Genomic DNA, 24588 nt, shown 5'->3' on the forward strand with positions numbered 1-24588 from the left:
TTTTTCTGGAATACATTGATAGTATCAAAAAGGTACATTGTCATTCAATTTTAGTTTGACATACCATGAAGAATTACTAACTTTTATAATAATTAATTTAAAAATTATGATACAATTAAATTAATTGATAATATAAAAAATATATATTAATAATACACTAAAATTAAACTCTTAAGTTATTAGTTACGCTATATTGGGTTGGTTTTTAATTTATTTGAATTACATTCATGTTGAGGGTTATGTGGTTTGATTGGATTATATTATTGAGTTGTGCAATGAATGAATATCATGTAAGGTATTCGTTGTTATGCATACATACTTAAACAGATGAGGGATGAAAAGATGAAAAAAATCTAAGGTGTCAAATCAAAATATTTGGCTACATTCCATTATCATGTAGGTTGAACAGTGCCAAAGTTTCGTCTGAAACTTGTTCTCACGTCCATAAGGCTAACGAAAACACACCATGTGATTGAGAGCGTAACTTGATAAGGAAGGTCCACACCTCCGTATCGAAGCCTCGTTCCGAATAATCAACTCAAATCACTATTGTTACGATAATCTAAAAATAATAATAATAATTAAAATCAACCAAGAGACAAAGGAACACGATCGATTGTTCCACTCCTATTTATTATGTAATAGGCTTTTTAAAATATCTACTAAGTTTTGTAATCTAAATAAAAAAAAGACCAATTATAAACATTTAGAGACATATGTAGTAGTATTAAATGTTATGAACATATTAAAAAACAAAATGCGTGTAGTATCCTTGCAGATTAACAATATAACGGAAAATTGGATTATATATTATTTTTGTTAAATGAAAATAAATAAATAAATAAATTTCAATATAAAACAATACGAATTATGTTTATGCACAAAATTTACAACTATATGAAAATCTCTATTTACCATAAACTATCTATAGTTAATATTTTGTTTTCAATAATAATACTTGGAATTTTCACTATTCCCAATGCTCTGTCTGTTCATTTTTTTAGTTGGATCCAACTTTTCGTGAATAATAAACAAACATAATGATTGACTCAAAAAAAAAATAATGATCTAATGAGAGAAAATTTAATGGATAATTAATTATGCCTCTTTGTATCAAACTAAGTTTTTTTATTTTCTTTACAACTTGCTTAAGAAATAACGGACAAAAAGATATAACTGACCAATAGGTGAATAGTTAAAATAATGAATACATTTTAATATTTTAATTTAAATACATTAACAATGAAAAAAATCTACACTGTCATCCAATTACATTAGTACATTACTATATCGATAAGAATTATTAATGTATATAATCATTAATATAAAAAAATATATTTACACTGTGATAAATAGTTTATCTTTATACTGACAGCATTAAAATTTAATCTCATGTCTTAATTCACTTCAATGTAATGAATGATATGTCATTACATAACTCATTAGATAAACACAAATTATTAGATAATTTATATTCATTTATCTAACAGTTGATATTGCATCATATAACTAAATCACTAAATGCGTTTTATTTTGACAGTAAAGCCAGTATTTTAAGTATAAAAGCACAGTGCGTGTGTCAAGATTTTATGAATGTGTGAGAGAACAATCTTATTGTATGTACTATTTGTGGGAAGATTCTAATAAAAAAAAGAGAGTAAATTGCAGTTAAAATTAAGCTTTTTTTAAAAAAAAAAAAACTCATTTTCCATATGAAACTTTACATATATACATCTTATATTTGTGGAAAGTATTATAATAAATGTAAGATGTTGAAGTTCAACAAATTTATTAATTGAATCATTAAGTCACTTACGTTCTCAACCAAATATCATTCATAGCCTATCTAGTCTTACATGTAACTACAGCAGCGAAAGGACACATGTACCATATATAACAACTAATGTCATCATTGAGATATTGGAAGTGTTGGATGCATGTTAGAGATCAAAAGTAGAATAACACCCTATGGATAGCTAAAGTACAACGCTAGCTTGAGGAACGAAGGTAGCTTCAGGAAAACAAGTTATTGATGAGAATATTAAAGAATTGTGTTTTTCTGTTTTTCCAATGATGATATTTAGTACACATATGTTTGGTACGAAACCCAACCAAGCAATTATAATGAAAGATTTTTTAATCTTTCTCACTCGTCACGAAAGATCGCATAATAATTCATTGGTCACTTCTAAATTTGTCTAGATTGGGAATGAATAATTCGTACCCTCTTTCTTTCTTTTAGACGTGCGTGAAACAAAATATTATTTTCTATTTTATCAATTACTAAAAGTACATACTTGTATCTTATGTCTTACGTTTTATTTTTGTTTTGCCTCGTGATAATTTTTCAATTGTATTATGAAATGACTAGTTGTGTTATTGAGTGCTTGGTTTTTTCAGAAATCAAAGACATCCATAGTCATCAATGCCAAAACAAAAATATGCATCTAATTTTTTTATTTCATAGGGGAAATAAGAAAAGGGAACTGTAGTTTAATGACCTCAAAATAATACTCTTCCAAGGGGAATAAAACACAAATATCTTTCCTAGCATGTCCAACTCCAGAGTATCTGTCTCATCAAACACTAGTAACAAGTAACAACACACGTATTTGTATTTTTCAATTTGGATAGAATAATAATGAAAATGATAATGCGTTGCTGAAATGAAATAAAAAGAGAGATTAAAAAAAAAATCACATAATCCAACCTCATTGGTTAAAAGCCAAGAATCATATATTCTTAGGCAAGTAGATCAACGTCAACCTCAATCCTCCAAAAATCAATCCAAGGAATTACAAAGGCCTCAGTACTCTCTCCCACTGATCTCCTTTCCCACAGAGCCTTTCTTTTTCTTTTCATTCCATTTTGGATTTTTTCAATACTAAGCAAGTGGGAACCAAACCACACAAATAGAATCCCATCTCAAACAAGACACGTACATTTGTCACTTACCATTCAAAAGAAGCTCTTGTGGGCGACGTGTAAACTAATTTCCCACCCACTCCCTTTGCTTTATTCCCCACACAAAGCCACCCTCTCCAATTTCAAATCTCCTCTACACAAGAAGATTGTAACTCATCAATGAATACACCACACACAAACAAATAAAATCACTCCAATCTCACTCTGCATGAAAAGCAAACAACCCTTTCATGGCTCACCAATCCCCTTCTGAATCTCATCACCAGATTCCTTCTCAACCATTGGACCTAAACAGTCCCCACCCATCTAAAGATAACATCAACATGGAGCAAGAACAAGAAGAAGGACCCTTCTTGAGCACTCGTAGCCATGATGATGATAGAGATAAGGATGTTACACAAAACCCATCTGCATCAAAAACCCTTTTTTGCAATAAAGAGAAAGTGGCATTGAAGGAGCCTTCACATGCAATGGATGTTGCAGAAAAAACAAGCGTGGCAGAGGCTTTGGGAGAGGATAGTGGACGTGAGAGGCTGAAGAGGCATAGGGTTGAAGTGGCTGGAAGGGTTTGGATTCCAGAAATATGGGGTCAGGAGGAGCTGTTGAAGGATTGGATAGATTGCACTGCATTTGATGCTCCTTTAGTTCCAAGCACAATCACCATGGCACGTGCGGCTTTGGTTGAAGAGTGTTCAAGAGCTAATGCTGCTGGAGTAAGAATAGAGAACAGGTGTTAGAATTTTCATTTCTGTGATTCAGTTTAACGACAACCATATGTTCATGATGGATTGTTTTTTAATCCTAATCTTTATATAATTTTTTTTTCTTTTGGGGATTTATTTTTCGTGGCTTTTCAAGATACATTTGACAACCCTTGCCAACATTTTGAAACTAAAAATTTGTAAACTATTATAAGTTCCTATATTTTATTTTCATCGATTATCCCTTCAGCACTCGGACTTTTTCTTGACCAATCATTTGCCCATGTGATCTTTGGCTCATATCCATCAAACATTGATTATAAAATGTCGAATTCGAAGTCTTTTTGTGTTTGTTTAATTAGACAACATATATATAGTAATGTAAATAACTTTCAGCCTTGGGCAAGTATTTTTGGTATAGTGCCTTTGGAAGAAAAAAGGTTATCGTGTTATTTGGTTTTAAAATGCCATAATTTATAACTAATCAATTCTAACTCCAGCTTACTCAATTTCAACAAATGCCCACATTTAAAACAAACAATCCATTGGACAAAAAAAGAAGACATAATCTGAGTACATTTGTTTATTCAAATTTCTAACTCAAATTGTAGATTTATTTATCAAATGTTCAAGTGTAGTAGATATAAAAATAAAAATATAAGGTTTCATTTCTTAAAAAGCCGAGGCATCATTCGAATTTGAACGTTAATAAATCTAACTTCATAAATATCGATATTATTATTATGATGCTTATTTCTTATACTCTAGTCCTCCATGCGTGTAGTATATATTGGCCTTTACCAATCGCTTACCGAGGGTATACTATTGAAATCAACTGCTAGTATTAGATAAAGGAAATGGAATGAGTTATTATCTTTTACTGGTTCTGAATATCTTGTAGGGAGCCAGCCTTATGACCCATCAGGAAATAGGCAAGAGGTTGCTCAATTCAATTACTTATTGCTCTAGTTATGGAAACCCTTACTCTGACAGCAAGTTGCCACAGTAATTAGTGAGTATCTTTTTCTGGTTTCATTCTATCACTAGGACTCTGATGATCAAGCATACTCCCGATACTAGATCACCCCCGGGTAAGTAATTTTTCAGCAATTCTTGGGCAAAAATGTCAAGTTTAGTTGACAGTAATTACAATTTACAGTCACACTCCTGACTTCCCTAAAAAAAAAAAATACAATATTCCACATCTGTTTTAAATTATTAATAAATATAATCAAGAGTCAAGAAAAAGAAATATGAAAAAGAACTATGAGGATTGCCTGCATATCTAGCATTACTATTAGGCTCCAACAGTATAAATTTCTGCTACTGACACAGCAAATGTGAAAAACTAGAGTCACCATTATGATACCAACTCCCACACCTTGATTGTCCCATCATCGCTGGCGGAGGCTAGTAGCGGCTTCTCCTATTTAGTAAGCAACAGTGTTACCAATGGCAGAAACAGACACAAATTCACAGAAAGCAAAAAAAAAAAAAACTGTTATAGGTCACCATTCTCTAAATATGTAAGTTCTTATAAGCTATTAACTTGTATGTAGAAGGACCGACCAACAATGTCCCAAAGCTCCGACGTAATCGTAACTACAAATTTTATATTTCTTATACAGATACGAAGACCTATTCTGTCCTTTGGGTGCAAACTCTGTGACAATACTTGTCAGTTAAACACTTTACTAGCAATAGAAAGCCTACTAATCACTACTACTTTTATTATTCTAGTACAATACAAGTTATTATAGTGAAATTTAAGAGGTTATTATTCAGAATCAGACACAATCAGACTAGAGCATTATCTAATTTAGCAGTGAAATCTACCATTGCGCCCGCTTGATGTTTGTGGAAAGTGATATTCATTTCACTATCAATGTGATTCCATTAAAGTAGTGTCTGAGAATCTTACCCCAGGGCTCCACTGCACCGAATTTACATCCATGTCATGGGCCTTCTCCTTCTTCAGCAGCAACTTGTACAGAGGACCACCAACCTATGTTATAAGGAAGAAATAAAGCTTTGTCAAATATAACCTTTCTTTTCTTGGTAGAGTCAGATGCATCTACAGTATACAAAGAAACAAAGTCAATTATCTAAAAAATATTTATGTTCATTTTGGTCATTATTTTCCTACAAAATCATATAATCTTATTTTAGTTTGAATTTTTCAGGGACTTGGATTTCAATGTACATATGGATTTATCCCTTAATAACAACTGCACAAATGTAGAGATTCAAAACACCCACAGGTTTTCAGACACCAAGAAGAGCACCTAAAAGGGATCCAATGCAAGTCCACAAATATTTTTGGAGAAACTGAGATGGTGGATTATTATATTAAGGAAAATTTGGAAACCAGCTGCTCCAGCTTACTAGTAACCTTGAACAGTAATGCAACTACGCAAGAACATCTTGCTAATCTCTTCAAAATACAACATAGTTCTAATAAAAAACTTGATGCAGATAAATAAAGTTGCAAATACAGTTAACGAATAACTGTTTGGCCGAGTGTTCTCTGCACTTCAGTTGTAAATAAAGAAATATTTGGCAGTGATTTGTCAAGTTTTTTGCAACTTTTGTCCTTGTTAGCATGTACAAAGAGATCAAGAAACTCCAGGCCTATTGATAGGCACAAATAGACAATAGAATCACGAAGAGTCCATGATTTAGTGATTAATTCTGGACAAGGAAAAGGACAGAAAATCCCACGCTTCTCCTGTCTACAAATTCTTCCTGCACTTTAGATTAGATGTATGAAGATAAAATATCTATATGCCCCCAATGGCATTCCTAGTGAGTGAAAATTACACGTCATACTAAACAATGACACTTGTTCACCCCACCGGTACTCAAGATTTTAAAAAGAGGGATTTAGGGTAGGGATCAACAGCTCATGAATATTCAAGTTAACATTCTCAGCTGTAGTTCCTATAATATTCAAGTTAACATCTCGCATCTGATATTCAAGCAAACCATCATAAATAGCCAGATTTTTTAATGATTACACACTACATCCTGACAAGAGAACTTTATCTAATTGTCAATAGGCACACATTACGCTTGGAATGGCCATAAGAAGGCATTTGAACAGCATATATTAGCAGATAACTGTAGTAATTATGAAAAGCTAACAGAATTGGCATACCTGACTTTCACTGTCATCCACAAAAAGCCGTATAGCATCATCAGCAGCTCCACTGGCAAAGATACCTTCTCTGTCATACCAGCACAATGCAGGATACAGAAATATCAGATTTATATAAACAAAGATTAGATAAGATAGTCTACCTCTCACATCTGATATCTTGATGACAAACATGAAGTGCATGAGTCATTATCTTTGCCCTCATTTCAATTTAAAAAAAGAAATAAGTAATGATGCACAGATGATTGAATCTGCAGCATGCTGCCAAAATGACATTTACATTTTTCAAAATATGAGACAGCAGGTAAAAGAGGGTAATTCATTCTCAATGTAGAAAGAATAGTCAGCAAACATCCCAAATATGGACATTGCCTGATTTATTTTACTTAAGTTCAAATCCTTAAAAGTGGGAATATGCATAGATGAAAATGATCACAGTTGACTTCTTAAAGCCAAACAAATGAAATTGTGAGTGAGTACCAAATATCAAGAAGGTTAAATCTGCAAACCACTAAAAGATTTACATAAATGCCAATATGTGAGATGCAAATTTCATTTTACCTTGACCAATGAACAGAGAAAATAGTCCGATCATGATACCCTGAAAGAGTGCAAAGATGCCTCCTGAAATCCCAATAAGAGACAAGAAACAATTTTATAATATATGGAAAGGATAAATAATTAATATGCCTTTGTTATTAAACAATATAACCCTCATTTCTAGAAGTGCTATAGTAAATAATAGAATATTAATTCAAACCTATTTAATTGATTTCACAATCTTTGAAAGAAATCAACCATGGTGTTTCAATCCATTACAAACTATACCATAAAAAGAGCAGAACAGGCAGATTATGACTTGAAAGCACAATTACTTTTCATCTTAGAAATCCAGTCTCAGGACTATAAAGCAAAAACCCATAATACATTTGCTATGGTTTATACTTTACATCAAACAACTTCCTATGAAATGTCAAATACATATTCCAAATTCCAATATTCTATCCCAGAGGTAAAAAAACTAGTGTAAGGGACAAGAATCCTTCATGTTAGTGATGTTACTTACCAAGGTGCAAATCCACCACCAGATTGCATCCCGATGTTTTCTGATTCCCATACCTTCAGGGTAAGATCGTCACTGCCAGAAGAAATTGGAGTTAAAATGTAAAAGTTAGAGAAAATGCTACAATAATTCTAGGAATAAACAAAAAAAATGTTTCACATACCTACAGGTAACCATTTTGTCTCCACTAGCATTGAAGGAGAGGGCCCAAATAGTAGAAGTGTGACCACTGACAAACAATACAATCATACGCACAAATTAACATTAACATCGATTTAAAAAACTAGCCATCTTGCATAGACTAGTATAAAAGATATATGCAAGGCACATTTTCCACGAAAAACAGAAAATCGATTTGTGTCTAAAAGAGAAGACCACAAATAAGCTGTAAATTCGAGACAACGGGAGAGATTAATAAACAGTACTTATTGGGTTCTCCAAGAGTTTGAACACACTGCCAATCATCACTATCACCTTCATCTGCCCAAACCTGGAAGAAAATCCATCCCATTCATACACAAAAGAAATAAATACAATGCTAAAAACCAAAAATCAAATTAAAAAGTCAGAGCTCCCTTTCGCAATTGCAATACCTTAACATTATTATCATAGCTACACGAAAATAAGATATCCTCGGTGGGATGCCACTTCACCATTTTCACATCCTGCGTATGTCCTTGCAAAACTGACACACACTCAAACTCATTCCCCGGTTGCACTTCCCATATCCAAACCGATTTATCCCTACTACATGTCGCAAGCAACGTTCCAGACGCATTCCACGACACACTCTTTACTTCATTCTCATGTCCCTATCCGTAAAAAACCACACGCATGTCAAACTAAACAACAGTAATCAATGATTACACACATCCAATCGAAAAAATAATTAACAGGTTCAGAGTAAAATTTGCAGTCAATAACAAACCTCCAAAGTAGAGACGCACTCAAAATCACCGCCAACATTCTCCCATATGGCAGTGGTGGCATCGAAGCTTGCAGTTGCCAAGAGTTTCCCCGACGGTGACCACGAGCACGATCGAACGGTTCGAGTGTGCGTTTCTTCCAAAACGGCCTGCATTTGATTTTGGTGATAATTTATAATCAATTGTGAAGTGGCGAGTTGAAAAATTGTGAAAACGATGAGAATTGAGTTAGGAAGATACCTTTGAGGCCCAAAGGCCAGAGGAGAGGTTCTGCTCCCAGATTCGGACGGTTTTGTCGCCGCTGCAAGAAGCAAAGACGAGTGGGATACCGGCGTGACCGGTGGCAGGGTTCCAATCCAAGCTCCAAACCCTATCGGTGTGACCTTCTAGTCTCTGAATCTCTTTCAACTCCATCGATAAGGGATTTTAGTCTGCAATCACATACACTCTAGTGTTAAGTTATTTCCTACTTTTCTCACATATGTTTTGCACGCGCCAGAGGCAAAGGTGAAAACGATTTCCCCCGCACAAACAAACAAAAAAGGGTGTAGACTAATGCGCCGCCGCCAATGAGGGAAGAGGAGTGCGCCAACGGGAAAACTAGTTGAGTTTTTACTGTTTGGCTGTGTAATGTGTATCGTAGGATCTGATTGCTGTACAACAAAGTTCATGCGAATTGAGTAGTTTCATTGTCAAATATCTCTCTCTTTTTAGGTTTCACTGCGATTTTGTTACAAATTTTTTTAATATTATTATGTTAAATAAGATTAAATTAAGTGATAATATTTTTAAAAATACTAATAAATTAATTAAAAATATGCGATATAACAAAAAATGTTAATTATTTATTTAAGTTTATTATTAAATATATATTATATATAAACACTGTTATTTAATAATATAGACTCGTATTTAATGTGTAAAAATGGATATTGTAACAAAGTGGGTTATTAAAACTCTAATAAGATATAAATATATATAAGAAAATCTAAATAAATATGAAGGTGGGTTATTAAGCATGAAACAGGCCAGCCAAATTTGGGACAACATAAGTTGAACAATTGAAGTTTCCATTTTATCGGAGTCACAGAAATAAAACTCGGCTACAATTCTAACTCGTGTTATATTTTAAATCGTCCAAAATAACTAAAGTCCAATTAATTTCTTGTTTAAAATAGATAATGCTAAAATTAAATAAATTTAGATTTAAAAGTTGCTTTTTATATTTTATTGGGTTTAATCGACCGATCTAACTGATACAACACATTTTATCAATTCTAAAAATATTAATATGGCTTGTTCCAGCTGCTTTTTTTATGAGACAATGCAAACAAGACTTTTTCTAACAAGAGCCCTTGTTAGCGCATACGTGTGAAATAACAAGCACAATAAAATAATATATGCAATATAATTATCGAGTTATTTCTATAAACAACCCTAACGAGAGGATTTTTTTGGGTGCAAAACTCTAATGAGAGATAAATATATATATTTTAAGAGAATCTAAATAAACAACAAACCATATGGCATCGAAAAAAACAGCCTTGTACAATTTAAGTTCGTGGCCATTGGTAGAGTTAAAACTCGATTACTTTTTAACTATATTACTTTTCTTAAAAAAAACATTATTTCTTAGTTATTTCTCTTTTTCTTTTCGTCTATTCCGTGTTAACCAACCATTATTTTTTATCTCTTATTAATGTTTTTTTTTTGGTACATATACGTGTATTGTTAAATTAAAATATTTTTAATTAAACCATTAAAAATATATTATATAAATATTTAAAAGTGATAATTATTAATAAATGTTCTATTATATAAAAAACAAACAAAAAATTAAGTAAAAAACGGATAAACAATTCAGGATTCAAATTGTTAGTAAATTAAAAAAATTATGTAAAAAACAACACTTGACATGCCGAGAGAAAAAAATATATAGTATTAAAAATACTCTTTATACAAATTTTAAAAATCTTATCTTATAAGAATTTAATAAATACTATTTAAAGTCTTTTTTATAAAAAAATTAAATCACTAGATCAAATAAAACAATTAAGTCAGTTATATTTTTTATAAATATAAATTTTATTCTAATAATATTTATGATATTAAATAATATAATTAATAATTTATATATTTAATAATATTAATAAAAAGTATAAATTTTTTTAATAATTAATATATCTTAAATTTATTATTTATTTTTTATAATAAAAATTATTTTATTTTATTTTTATTATTTAATAATATTTTATTAATTTATCGTTCTACTGCAACTAATATAGATGCAAAAGTTAACACTTTTTATCTTTCACAGCAATATCTGATAGTCAATGCTAACAGTGCAGGAGTTAGTAAAATTACTAGCAGTATAAGTATAAGTGCAGGACAATAATATTACTTGTTTGACACATGTAATAAAACATTATTCTATCTGATAGTCCAACATGTAATGCGATTTTTATCCATTTCACTATATGTATACTCTCCATTAGTGCAATCACCACATAAAGCAGAGGAGAAGTTTATGAACATTTAACTTGAAAGTCCATATAATTGCACTGCACTCATCCTCTCTACATTTTACTGGAAATGTTTCATATTTTTATTTAACATCTATAATTTTTTTTTCATTTGTAACTGTATAAAATAATTCTATATTTTTTTAAATTACCATATCTTCTCTACACCATAGTGGCCAATGGCCATGGAATAAAAGGAAACTTTTGGCCCATTGCAAGCCCAGCTTCCCAAAGGGTAACAGCTTCTCCCCAAAGGACATCTTATAAGCCCACGTAACTCAACAAAGAACAACTGCAGCAAATGCACAGAGAGCCATGAAAGCAGATTTAACGGCCCATTTCTTTTTGACTATGCTTCCGTAGAGGATGACTAACCCTGGCATGCTTTGAATCTCTCCACAAGGGTGGCTGATACCATTTGCCATGCGTTACCACCTCCGTTCAACCAGCCAAACTTGTCCATACTTGGTATGCTAAGGCAACGCGTTCGCCGGAGGTGTACCCATCCAACCGTTGCTTAATTAAATTGTTTGCTGCTTTCTGTGGGGCAGTGCAATTTTTATAACACCAACGGAAAGTGTATATATTAGCCTTGGATGAAGTGGATAAAAGCTGTATTACATGTTGGACCATCAGATAAAACAATGCTTCGATACACACGTCAACTTCTGATGTATTTTGACCAATGACTATACTATCAACACTAACTATCCAATACTGTTGAAAGACATGACATATGTTAACTTCTGCAATTGTATTGGACATACAGAAATGATTCTATGGCTGATTTAACAAAAAATAATACTAAAAAAATAAAATATTAAATTTACCCTATTTTTAAAAATTAATTTTAAAAAGTAAATTATTTAAATAAATAAGTCCTAAAATCCACCTTTATTAAATATCTACGCTCTTTATCGACGGAAAAAGAATAAAATTACCCTCTCACCCAGCTGATGCTCATCTATCCCCAAGGGCATATTGGTAAAACAAATATCCCCTTGCAGTCGCGGGATTTAACTTGTACAAAATCCCAAAATTGCCCCATTCCACGTCATCCAGTCTTCTCCCGCGAACTTTCTGAAAACACCAAAAACTTGAAAATTACCCGCTCTAATTTTCCCTCTTTTAAAAATCTTCAGTTCAAAATTCCAATCCTTACTTAACTCCCCCAATTTCCAATTTCTAACTCAAACCCTTCCCTAATCCCTCTCCAATCCATATTCCCTCCAAATCCCAATCATAATGCCTGCGATTCCAGAAGAACTACTCCTTGCTGCAAACCCAGACCGCTTCTGCATGTTCCCAATCCAATACCCCCAAATTTGGGAAATGTACAAGAAAGCAGAAGCATCCTTCTGGACCGCCGAAGAAGTTGACCTCTCCCAAGACCTCCGTCATTGGGATTCCCTGACCGACGGCGAACGCCACTTCATCACCCACGTCCTCGCCTTCTTCGCCGCCTCCGACGGCATCGTCCTCGAAAACCTCGCCGGAAGGTTCATGAAAGAAATTCAAGTCTCTGAGGCTCGCGCCTTCTACGGCTTCCAAATTGCCATCGAAAACATCCACTCCGAAATGTATAGCCTCCTCCTCGAAACCTATATAAAAGACTCCAAAGAAAAAAATCGCTTGTTTCGGGCCATCGACACCATCCCCTGCGTCTCCAAAAAAGCCCAATGGGCCTTACGCTGGATTGAGGCCTCCGATTCTTTCGGTGAACGCCTCGTTGCCTTTGCTTGCGTGGAAGGGATATTTTTTTCTGGAAGCTTCTGCGCGATATTTTGGCTCAAAAAGCGCGGGTTGATGCCGGGTCTCACTTTCTCCAACGAGCTTATCTCGCGAGACGAGGGACTTCATTGTGACTTCGCGTGCTTGTTGTACTCTCTTCTGAGGAAGAAGCTCAGTGAGGAGCGCGTGAGGGAGATTGTGCGTGATGCTGTGGAGATAGAGAGGGAGTTCGTATGCGACGCGCTTCCGTGCGCTTTGGTGGGGATGAATGGGGACTTGATGAGTCAGTATATTGAGTTTGTGGCGGATCGGTTGCTGGACGCGCTTGGGTGCGGTAAGGTGTATAATGTTCAGAATCCCTTCGATTGGATGGAGCTGATATCGCTTCAGGGGAAAACTAACTTCTTCGAGAAGCGCGTTGGAGAGTACCAGAAGGCTTCCGTTATGTCTAGCTTGAACGGTAACGGAGGGGCACACGTCTTCAAGATGGACGAGGACTTCTAATTGATATTTATGACCCTTTAATGTTTATTTTTTTGTTTCTCGTGTAATTATACTAATATTATATTATTGTTATTATTTTCAATTCATTGAAGTAGAGGTATACATTCAGTTTATCAAATACCAAATATCATTCAATTTTACAGAAGATTCCAGGCCTCTTGAAGGGCTGGGACATCTGTATGACAGGAAACCCGTGTACCTGTTACTGAATAAGCGGAGTAGCTTAACATTTCAACTATACTTTGATGGATAGTTGGATACAATGCTTGCATTCCTTGAAGGCTTATTCTATAATTTGGCTTGGGATTGGTATAAAGTGATTTTGTTCTTGCCATGTATAAAGATTTTGACGATGTTCATTGACTGTACATTGTTATGAATATCTTTTACTCGTTATAGTATGTATTTGGATTAATTTATGAATTTTGTGACCAAAGCATTATAACGAAAATCTGTGTTTTGAGGGAAAATTAAATCCCTAACGCTTAATCTAATTAAAAAATGCATCTAATTGTTCTAAAGTTATTTAGAGTCTTTTTTATTTTTCATTTCTTTACAAGCTTTTCCCTCAGACCTTACACAAAAAAGTAGGAATGGAAAACAGTTCTGTAATGCAAATTGGCCTTTATATCTGTGAAGCAGGGCATGGAGAAGAATTTTCATAAGAAAATGCTCAATCAACGAAAGTTACGTGAGCAGGTAAAAATTTTAGCTACTGGATGTAATTTTTGGTGCTTTAGAATCATGGTGAAAAGGTAAATCCTGGCATGCAAAAGAAAGGAAGATTCATTTCGAAACATGCTTCGACTAAGACAAAATACTGGCAGTCTATTCACTCACCAAAACTCAACTGAGTTCTAATTGCAGTCAATTTATGGTATGAACTATTATTGCACTGTATTTGGTTTTGGTGCACCTAACGGTTTACAGGGACTATTGTGAGTAGATCTTAAAAATTATTTAGATGTAAGGGTGATTGGTTAGAGGACAAGGAGTCTATTCGAAAATTGATGAACAGTCTACTAATATGACTTTTTTTTTTCTTTTTGGCTTTCTTAGTTCAGTACAATTAGTTCATCTGATTGTTATATGACTTGTTTTTCTCATCAAAATGACAATCTTTATTCCCGAGAGCTTGGTTTTTATTCTGCCATTTACACCAGCAGATGGAAAATGCGAATTATCGAAATAAGGAATGTAATTTGGTTTTTATTCGAAATGAATCTCCCTTTTTTTAACATGCCAGTATTTACACAGGTATATTTGAACCACGGCTATGAGACACATTTCCATTCTCAGCACGACAATTTAGCTCTTTCCTTTCCATTTTAGTTGTTTAAAAATTAAAGAAAAAAAACTAAATTACGATGAAGGAAGGAGCTTCTGTGAACCATTAAATCCTGATAATAAAAAAAATTAAAGAAGACGTTTACGGTTTTTTTGTTTTTGTTCATATTTGGTTACTTTTTATATTTTAATTTTTTTATTAATGAAATAATATTTTAATACTAAATTAGTTTTTTAAATTTTTTTTCTGTATTGAATAAAACTCTGCAATATGCAACTTATTAATTTTTACAAATTAATGTACGAAAAAAGCTATCGTAAAAAATGACTACCGAAATATCGTATTAATTCTGACATGGAATTGAATTCTAAGAACAATGAAGCCCAGCCCATAAAGACAGGGGTCCGGTCCAAGTGAGATCCTAAAGTCCGTTTGAAGCGGTGACCAATTCCTAATTTCCGATCTGAATTTAATTTGCATTGGCAAGAGAAAGAGGGAGGAAGGAAGAGAAAGGTAACCCTAGAACAGAGAATCGAAACGAAACGAGTGCATCTGCAAAGTTAATAGCCATGGAATCTGCGGCTCGAAGAAGAGGAGGAGGCATTTTCGAAGGCCTTTACAAGGTCGTCATGCGTCGCAACTCTGTCTATGTTACCTTTGTCATTGCTGGTGCCTTCCTCGGTGAACGGGTCCGTCATTTTTCCTTTCTCTTTTCTCTTTTTATTCACCGTTTTGTTATTTTTTCGCTGAGTGATTTATTCCTGTTATTGGTTGCAGGCTGTTGATTATGGTGTTCACAAGCTCTGGGAGCGCAATAATGTTGGGGTAATAAACCTTCTTTACTCTATGTTTAATCTATCGTTGATGTTATGGTGCATGTATTGCCATATTCAGTTAGTTTTCCACAACAACAACCACAAACAAACCTTATCCCACTAGTTAGTTTTCTCAGACAATAAATTTGACTGGGCAAATTGAGACGATGCTCTTGTTGGATCTGATGTTGTATTTAATGTTTTATTTTTTGTGAAACTTAGAAGGCGTTTTTTCCGTCAAATTTACATTCTTCTGAATAATATTTGTTTCTAGATCTTTATATTGTGCGTATAACTTTTGAAGGGATTAAGCTTCTAATATTTCTACAATTCTACTGTTTCGATTGCAATAAAATATAGTCCATGGTATTTTTTCCCTTTCTTTATTGAACTTATGGATGTGGTTTTGAAAAGATCTCTTAAGATTTCTTGTTTTCTATGACTATTTATTGAATTGTTGGTTCACTTTAACATTATATTTGGAATCTATGACCATCAATCATAGCGAACATGAAATGGGTGCAATCTTTTTGGCTAACACCAGTAAGGGTCCAAGAATTGGTTGTTGTTGTACTATGACTATGACTACCAATTAACTTAATTTCTTGCTACTGCAAAATAGAGCACAGTTTATCACAATTACATCCTAGTATATTAGATTTATAATTAGATCACTATGTATGTTATATTCAATTGGATTAGGCTTGGTTTTTCTCTGAAAGGTTTTTATATTAATATTAAAAGATCTATAAGCAGATTTTGACTGGACAACAGTGTCAAAATTGGAAAAAGTCTTTAGGTTTCCATCACTACAGAATGTTAAAGCATGCAGAGGAATGGTTTTCATCTAATTACTTCATAATTGTTTGCACCTTATACTAATTACTATCCGTGTAAAGTTATAGTCAAGGAATTCTAAATACATGCATGGTCTGTTAAGTTTTGTGTGCCACAACTTATTTTTAGTGTTTAATAATGTCACATACTTAGGTACTGCTTCAGTAGGTTGTGCCTATGTTCCTTGTTTTTTATATTATGATGTTGAATTCAATGTTTATAAATACTATTCAATTGTAGTTTACAAATAGTTTAACATCACTTTGGCATTTGAGTCATCATATTGTTTGCGGATGATGCCATTTTGACACATCATAGTTTTGCTTTCACTGATCAGTATCAACTATATTATTCTTGTTCATCCAACATCAATTTCGTTGTTTACCATGCTTCGGTTGCTTGCCTCCCAGAAGAAAAGATACAGAAGAAATGGCTTTTCCTTCTCTAATATGGTGGAAAACACACACATAGACGCATACACTCACTCTATCTCTGATGTAGCCCTTTCCTTTTTCAATTTCCTTGTCTCAATAACTCAAAATTATCTAGGGGCACAAGTTGGTTTCTGTTGCCAATTTTGCTGTCTCTGACTTCACTAACTAGTTCTTTCACTTGTCTTTTCTCTGTCACGTGTTGACAAGCTTGCTTCCATGATTGATCTCTTTCTGAACTAAAAGTTAAAAAAGATGCTGTAATTGGTATTCCATTGTTCAAAATAAGGTAGCGCTGGATAGAACTTATATGTGCAAGAACAGGATGGAACATAACATGAGTTCTGTTCTATGTACATCTTGAAAATAGAATATAACAAAGCAAGAGGTTAGAAAATGGTGCATTTTGGTCCATTGGTGGAACCAAGGAGAATTGGACTTCCATTTTGTACATGTACCAAATGCTATGTAGGTTTTCTTCTGGCGTTCATTATTTTTTATTTTTTTAAATGATCAAATATAGAGTAAAAATCATTGTTGATTAGGGGTTGAAGGCCTGATTAAAAATGTTGCCTTGGTTGATATTCCGTTGATGAAAGTGTTTGCTGTTACTCTCTTGTTTCTTTTGTCCATCCTAATCTAATTATTTTTTATCTGAAATAACGTTCTCATTTGTTAATGAAACTAATTGTTTAGAGAGATTATATAAAATCTAATCAAATAAGAGTCACAATAGAAATGTTAAGGTGTAAATACGCTCTCCATCTGTTTTACCATGAGGAGAGTGAAAAGAGAGGGGGAGAAGATTGTGTATTCACTAAATGGCTGAATCTTGGAGCTACATGTTTGGGGCATGTGCCCATTTTTATATTTCTGATTTTGAAATGCATTTCTTTGCCTCATTTATGCTTGGCAGAAGGTTAATTCATAGTATCAATTAAAAAATAGGTGGGAGCGATCCTGTATGTCTAATTATAGGCAATTTTGTGCCGTCTAACCCATCTATGCTAGAAGACACTGTATATTAGTTGTAGTGCTGTACCATTTTGCCAACCATTTTTTTTAATGATTCTAGTGTTTAAGATGCAACTATGGACACTCTGGTTTTTATAATGCAATTTCTTTTGCAGAAACGATATGAAGACATTCCTGTGCTAGGGCAAAGACAATCAGAAGAGTGACCATCTTGTTAGCCATTTTTGAAGTTTTAATAGAATTTGGAAATTTGAAGTGAATATTCCCTTCTGGAAGCATTTTCCTTTTTGCAATAAGTGCGATATGCTTGTCTCTTTCAGGCTTAACTCTTATGAGTGGTTTCATTTACTGGCTGATGGAAATATTAAATATTGAACCACTGCAGAATTCTGTATTTTTTTTTTTCAAACAATCTATTGGGAAGTATTGTTTATGCCAATTGCTGGATTTCAGGTTAGCCTATTTTGTGAAAGTTTACATGTTCTAAAATAATAAATGGTCAGTAATTTCATTTAACAACACTAATGATTAATGACATCAAAATTCTTGTCGAGAATATATTCAAAGCAGCTGTGCAGGGAGTTTGTTGTGACCTATTGATGCTAGGAGTGTTGGAGTAAAAAAAAAAAAAAAGTGATAATCTTAAAAAAGTTAAATGAATGTCTGGAAACACTTAAATTTAAAGAAATAATTGTTTATTTCTTAAATATTCTTTCAAGATATATATTGAAAATAATAAATGATTACATATTAAAAGTAATTAGAATAAAATACGCATTAAGATTCTACAAGCAAGCATGAGTTAACCAAGGCCATTATGTGCAATAGACTGAAGAAGATGGATTGGCACGTGTCCACATTTTTCCGTAATGATTGCTGATGGCTGGTAAGGCTAAAAGTAACAATTGAAAAAATGAACTGTGTATAATATGAATATAAAATAAATTTTCACAAGAAAATGTTGAAACCTCATTGTAATTGGCCAGTAAAATTTTTGAGTTCACGATCAAGTGTGTAGAGGTTTACCTTAAATTCAAGGGTTATTATAGTGAAAGTAAGTTAGTAGTATTACATATAATTTTATTAACTTTAATTTTTATAATTGAGTTTACATAATTAATAATAAATTTATATTAAAACTAAAGTATTTATTATATTTTTATGTCATAAATATAAATATTAATATTAATAAAAATGTATTAAATAGTATATATATATATATATATATATATATATATATATAAAACTGTGTAGTTAATATAATAACAATAATAATAATAATACTCTCCAATCTATTGTAATTTTTTATTTTCTAATATTGCTTTTAATTATTGATATATTGTTTGAGTGTTTAATTAATTTATAATTATATTGTAACTCTCTTAAAACAAATTATGTTAATTTAAATATTTGTATAACTAATAATTTTATTATGCGGTGTGTATTGTCTTATAAGAGAACATGGAGGCGGTTGGAGGCAAAGTATCTGGAAAACAAAAAATGCTCAATACGTGTAAATAGTTGTGCGGGGAAAATTCATAATCACAAGTGGACCAAAATCGCAGAGAGCAACAGAAATTCAAAAAAGCAGAAGAAAGCAGTGTAAGAAAACATGTTTCCTGTTAGCAAACCCTCTGTTTCTCTGCAATCGAGTATGGTTCCCTCGATTCCTGTGAAACCCAACATACACTCGTCAACTTTCTCTATCACCAACTCTGCGTCTTCCGGCGAGAGAATCACCACGCGCCGACGAACCATGTCACCATTCGAAACCCGAATCTCTCTCATTTTCGCCCTTGCTTCTCAAGCCACTTCTCTATCCCAGCGGCGTAAATGTTCAAAAACAAATATTTCTCGTGATTTTCTCTCGCAACCTTTCCTTCTTTTTTTCACTCTGCAATTTTTAATTAATTCATGCCGCAGTTTTGGCGGATGTGACCACTGAGACTGCAAAATACGTGTTTCCGAAAAGATTTGAAAGCCGCACTCTCGAGGAGGCGTTGATGACTGGTACGGAGTTAAATTTCGGTGTTAAATATACAAATTGCTATTAATTTGTTCCTTTTTTTTTCTTGCGTAATAACTGTTTCGGTGTTGGAGTTTCGTTGCAGTTCCGGACCTTGAGACTGTTAAATTCAAAGTTCTGAGTAGAAGGGAGCAGTATGAGATCAGGGAAGTTGAGGTGTGTGTGTGTGTAGCTCCCTTTCTTTTTTGATATGAAGTTGTGGTTCAGTTCACTGTTTTCTAAAGAGTAATGTGATTTCTTCATGCTTTTACAATGCATTCCAAACATAATTTTCAAATTAATAATTATTTATTGATTTCTTAACCATTACCTCTAGGGAAATGGTTAGCAAAACCGTATAAATTATTGCATTCAGGAATGGAACCTATTGTATGATTTATTAAGCTTCCTGCATGTAGAGTACTCAGTTTACTTGATGTTGATATTTTAGGTTTTAGATTTGATATGCTGTTACAGAATCCTGGCATACAAGCGGATGCCTTAACACTTCCATGCAATGCTAAGTGCTTTACTGTCACTGACTAACCATTTGGTCTTGGGAATGTTTCCCCATGATCTGATGATTATCTTTGCAGCCTTACTTTGTAGCAGAGACAACAATGCCCGGGAAGAGTGGGTTTGATTTCAATGGTGCTTCTCGGTCCTTTAATGTCCTAGCTGAGTACCTTTTTGGTAAGGTAGTTATATATTTTAGAACTGAACCACACTCATGCATTTTAAAATTTTACTGGGTTGTGTTTGGCACTTCCCCTTTTTGTTTTCTGCTTCTCTTTTGAGAGAAGAGAGAAGTTATACATGCGTGCTGTTGTTGTGATGGTAGAATACACCGAAGGAGAAAATGGAGATGACTACACCTGTTTTCACAAGTAAGAATCAATCTGATGGGATCAAAATGGATATGACAACTCCCGTGTTAACAACAAAGGTATTATGATTTTTTTTTTCATGGATTTTGTGAAAGATCTCAAATACAATCTTTTCATATGCATTGGCAGAAAGTTAGTAGTGTTATATTTTTAATTTAAGATGAATTCATTTCAGCAAAGATAACTATAGAAACATGCCTTTTCATATCATGGCAACACTAGCTAGTAAGTAGTAACTAAAATGCCAAAGCTAAAACCCCTGTAGGCACAACAATTGACAAAATTTTTTGTTAATAATGGCAGTGAAATTATTCCATCCCTCTGGAATTCAGGTTGAATTGAAATAAAGCTCTGCTGATGATTCAACAATGGCTAGACTGCCCTTGCATATTTTGTCAGGCTGATATTTCATGATCTTACCAAAATACCGAGCTAACACCTGAAAATTCTTTTGAATTCATAAATTCTTTAATGTATGGGCTAATTAATATGTAAAGTTGTAGCTCTGTCTGATAATAGTTTGCAGTTTGGATAAATTGATACTGTTCTTCTCTTCCCCTTAGCAATCAACTATATCTATCCCGATAAGATATCATTTTAACTTTATTATCTTCCCTTTTTTTTTTCTATTTTATGATATATATCCAGTGTACTGGCATCACATTGCTCTTAAATGTGGATTTTATGATATTATTTTCTCGAAGTTTCATATTTAATAATTAATACCAGAATGTAGTTGGGAGCTATTTTTTCAATATGTATTTATTTTATGGTGTTCTAATTTATCAATGATATTATCTTAGAATGAAGATCAAGATAAGTGGAAAATGTCTTTTGTCATGCCATCAAAGTATGGTGCTGACTTGCCACTACCCAACGATTCCTCTGTGAGGATTAAAGAGGTGCCCAGAAAAATAGTTGCTGTAGTTTCTTTTTCAGGTGTGCTCTTGCCCGGATGCTTTTGGCAAATAATTTATATTTAAACTTAATTTAGTTTCATATTTCCCCTGTTGTTTGTTATTTGAATTTTAGATGCAGAAAGGCATTACTATTGTGAGGAAGCATAAATAATAAACAGTTGATTTATTCTGATCACATGTATATTTATATCTATTGATGTGTGTATGTTGATCTGGATGTGTTAAATTCTTGTTTGCTTTTTGGGTGCATGGATGTGTTGCATTTTTATTTCAATAGAATGTTGGTATGCTTTGAGTATGAATTGTGCTTGGCTAACCATAAAGTTATATAGAAGAGTAAATCAGACTGCCCTAAACATTTGTATTGCAGCATAAATGATAAAAGTTCTATCCAAATTTAATTTATCCTCAATCAAACATATAATTTTCTTTTCTTTCTACTGAATCAGGTTTTGTGAATGATGAAGAAGTTAAGAAGCGTGAACTAAAACTGCAAGAAGCTTTAAAAAGTGACAGGCAGTTTAAAATTAAAGAGGGAACTTCAGTAGAAGTTGCACAGGTCAGATTCTTAATGCAATATTGGGTTCAAAGGTCTCTGAACTTTACCCATTGATCCCTTCTTCAAATGTCAACTATGCTTTTATTTTCTGGCAGTATAATCCACCATTCACTCTTCCATTTCAACGCCGTAATGAGATTGCATTGGAGGTGGAATGGAAAGATAAGTAGGAACAATATTATAAGCCAATCTACAATCTTGAGGTACTTTTGAGTTTCCATCATTGCATTTATAAGCTGTAAAAGTTTAACCTGTTCAATATCATGAATTGGATTTCAATTCAAGATTTTTTGTACTCGATATTGATGCTTGCCTTTTTTGTGTATAAATCTTGTACTCAATATTGATGCATCTCTTTTAATAAAAATATATAATGTGATTGGCTGTTTTACCATCAAATTGATGGGAGGGTCTACCTGTTTACGATATGTTTATATCTGGCATTGTTAACATGTTACATAATATGGAAATTTATATTTGAATTTTTTCAAAGTTACCTATAAATAGCTGGATCTAGAAGATTCATGTAAATCGTAACTTTCCCTTCTCCCATCTTGCTTTTTCAGATATACACCCATGCGCGCCTTGACTTTTTGGCAGTATTGAGAAGTTGGTTGATGGTTTGACATCTTTGCTTCACACCCCCCCCCCCCCCCCCCAAAAAAAAAAAAATGGAGAGAAAGACCACGTCATATTTAAATTAATAAGATCTGTTACTGTTCCTTAATGAGCTTGTGCACAAAATGTTAGATCAGTCTACGTAGGAATAGTTCATGATTTTATTGCTTCATAAAACATGTCTTATAGAATGCAGAAGAGAGACAAGTGTTTGTTCTAAATCCAAGACAATTTCCTAAACAAATCGAACTCCACCCAATACTTGACTATATATTTAGTAGGTGTATTATGTTTAACTCACCATGTCAGTTTTCTTATTTTATTCTGGTTCTGTTTTGTGGATGATGGTAATGTCAAACTTTATATCCACTTGTGATATCAATGATGGGTATGTTGACATGTATGCTTCTATATCCTTGATTTGGTTCTTTCTACAGCAATCACATATCAGGAAACCAAACGTTTAAGTTGTTAGTAAATAAGGAGGAAAAGATTGTGGTAAGCAATATACGCTCCTAGGGAAGAATAGGTTTGCGCCCGAAAATTGTTACTTGAAGAGGGCTAAACCATATTGCTCCATATGTAAAAGAGGTTAGTCTTACACCCAAAGGATGGAGAATACCTGGGAAACCAATAAATAACTAAGGGTTTTGTTAACCAATGCATTAATGATTAAGGAATAAAAAGTATAAATTTCATTGAAAATCATATTAAGGATGCATTAGAAATTGAAGGAGGAGGTGCATTAATAACATCTTTTAATAAAAAATTCTACCTCTGATTCCTTAATCAGTAACCCTAAGGCACTGATTGACATTTGCCAATAACTAATTGGAAAAGAGTGTGAAAGACAGCATTATAAGGAATGGCAGTTTACAGAAGGCCACGTGTTAGTACACTTGACAAATGTGCTATAATTGAGATTTGAGACTTTAATGGTTTCCATAGAGCCCTATTAGTTAGTATGTGGATATTGTGTTGAAAGATTTCATCTTTGTCTATTTTTTGAAGGCAGAATTTAAGATAATGGAACGTAAATAGAATGAGCGTTCTCTCCGTTGTTGATAGTCGACAGCTTGTCATAAGTATTAGGCTTTTTTTACTCACAGACAAGTTTCTCAATTATTGATCAATACTCAACAGGAACTAGTAACCATATTAAAAAAGCCCATAAAAGAAAAAAAAAAGGTAAAAAAAAAAAGCATGGGATCTCTTTGGTGGAGGACTAAGAATCAAAATTATTGTCCGAAGTTTACCTGGATTTCAGGATATCTAGATGACAGATGTCATCGCTGCCTTTTTTTTTTTTTTTAACAATATTACTGTTTCCTAACTAACAATTTACTATTTGTAATTTCTGGAGCCTAGCAGGTTGCCATGGTTGTTATGTAGATCTCACAATTTTTTTTAATTTATTTAAGTTTCAATAGGTAAATCTGAAAAAGGAATTTAGGCTCCAAGGGTGGAAAGTTCTATTGGATTATTTGGGCTTGGAATATTTTCACTTTTATCCTAGCCACCCTCCGTCGTAAAGTAGTGTGTGCACAACTCCCCCACCCCCGGTATTTTAATTCTCAGAATCTTGTTTTGTTGGATTTATGTCTGATGTCAAAATCGGTTGCTCATTAACCTTCCACGCTTTTTCCTTTTCTTTGTTGATTTTCTTTTCCTCCTTTTTACGATCTTTATGCCTTGTCACCTCCAACTTTTTTTTTGTCTTTTAG

General features: G+C 33.2%; 5 protein-coding genes across 13 annotated transcripts; 4 read left to right on the forward strand and 1 right to left on the reverse strand.

Annotated features, from left to right (window-relative positions):
- Positions 1 to 2600: 2600 nt before the first annotated feature.
- LOC113861740 (protein CIA1) lies at positions 2601 to 9395 on the reverse strand. Of its 6 annotated transcripts, none has more exons than XM_027494750.1 (11): positions 9013 to 9362; positions 8775 to 8921; positions 8440 to 8658; positions 8272 to 8336; positions 8010 to 8075; positions 7850 to 7921; positions 7345 to 7407; positions 6784 to 6853; positions 5548 to 5631; positions 5008 to 5049; positions 2601 to 3633 (listed from the first exon to the last, which is right to left on the reverse strand). In XM_027494750.1, the coding sequence occupies exons 1-11, from the start codon at positions 9184 to 9186 to the stop codon at positions 3625 to 3627; spliced, it is 1011 nt and encodes a 336-aa protein (XP_027350551.1). In that variant the 5' UTR covers positions 9187 to 9362; the 3' UTR covers positions 2601 to 3624. The 6 variants fall into 6 exon arrangements, with proteins under 6 accessions (XP_027350551.1, XP_027350552.1, XP_027350549.1 ...); XM_027494748.1 differs by lacking the exon at positions 2601 to 3633 and having other exon boundaries at positions 4742 to 5052; positions 9013 to 9203; positions 9306 to 9395; XM_027494749.1 differs by lacking the exon at positions 2601 to 3633 and having other exon boundaries at positions 4742 to 5052; positions 9013 to 9203; positions 9302 to 9366.
- Positions 3013 to 6606, forward strand: LOC113861742. Of its 3 annotated transcripts, XR_003504324.1 has the most exons (3): positions 3130 to 3655; positions 4528 to 5684; positions 5810 to 6606. XR_003504324.1 is itself a non-coding variant. In XM_027494753.1 (2 exons), exons 1-2 carry the CDS (start codon positions 3156 to 3158, stop codon positions 5913 to 5915), a joined length of 606 nt encoding a protein of 201 aa, XP_027350554.1. In that variant the 5' UTR covers positions 3130 to 3155; the 3' UTR covers positions 5916 to 6044. The 3 variants fall into 3 exon arrangements, 1 of the variants encoding a protein (XP_027350554.1); XR_003504325.1 differs by having other exon boundaries at positions 3013 to 5152; positions 5810 to 5943; XM_027494753.1 differs by lacking the exon at positions 4528 to 5684 and having other exon boundaries at positions 5810 to 6044.
- A 3144-nt stretch (positions 9396 to 12539) lies between the features above and the next one.
- On the forward strand, positions 12540 to 13537 carry LOC113861100 (ribonucleoside-diphosphate reductase small chain-like). The gene has a single exon (XM_027493714.1). It carries the CDS (start codon positions 12540 to 12542, stop codon positions 13527 to 13529), a length of 990 nt encoding a protein of 329 aa, XP_027349515.1. The 3' UTR covers positions 13530 to 13537.
- Positions 13538 to 15279: 1742 nt separating this feature from the next.
- On the forward strand, positions 15280 to 18274 carry LOC113861102 (cytochrome b-c1 complex subunit 9). 2 transcript variants are annotated; one of them, XM_027493717.1, is made up of 3 exons: positions 15280 to 15506; positions 15595 to 15642; positions 18031 to 18274. In XM_027493717.1, exons 1-3 carry the CDS (start codon positions 15387 to 15389, stop codon positions 18079 to 18081), a joined length of 219 nt encoding a protein of 72 aa, XP_027349518.1. In that variant the 5' UTR covers positions 15280 to 15386; the 3' UTR covers positions 18082 to 18274. The 2 variants fall into 2 exon arrangements, with proteins under 2 accessions (XP_027349518.1, XP_027349517.1); XM_027493716.1 differs by having other exon boundaries at positions 15595 to 18274.
- A 1051-nt stretch (positions 18275 to 19325) lies between these two features.
- LOC113861101 (heme-binding-like protein At3g10130, chloroplastic) lies at positions 19326 to 23246 on the forward strand. The gene is made up of 10 exons (XM_027493715.1): positions 19326 to 19365; positions 19457 to 19704; positions 19799 to 19885; positions 19987 to 20057; positions 20477 to 20578; positions 20722 to 20826; positions 21571 to 21706; positions 22137 to 22246; positions 22342 to 22449; positions 22813 to 23246. The coding sequence occupies exons 2-9, from the start codon at positions 19488 to 19490 to the stop codon at positions 22414 to 22416; spliced, it is 903 nt and encodes a 300-aa protein (XP_027349516.1). The 5' UTR covers positions 19326 to 19365; positions 19457 to 19487; the 3' UTR covers positions 22417 to 22449; positions 22813 to 23246.
- The last annotated feature ends 1342 nt before the right edge of the window (positions 23247 to 24588 follow it).

The sequence above is a fragment of the Abrus precatorius genome, unplaced genomic scaffold, assembly GCF_003935025.1.
Source record: "Abrus precatorius isolate BTA unplaced genomic scaffold, Abrus_2018 Scaffold3, whole genome shotgun sequence".
In the NCBI taxonomy this organism is placed as follows: domain Eukaryota; kingdom Viridiplantae; phylum Streptophyta; class Magnoliopsida; order Fabales; family Fabaceae; genus Abrus; species Abrus precatorius.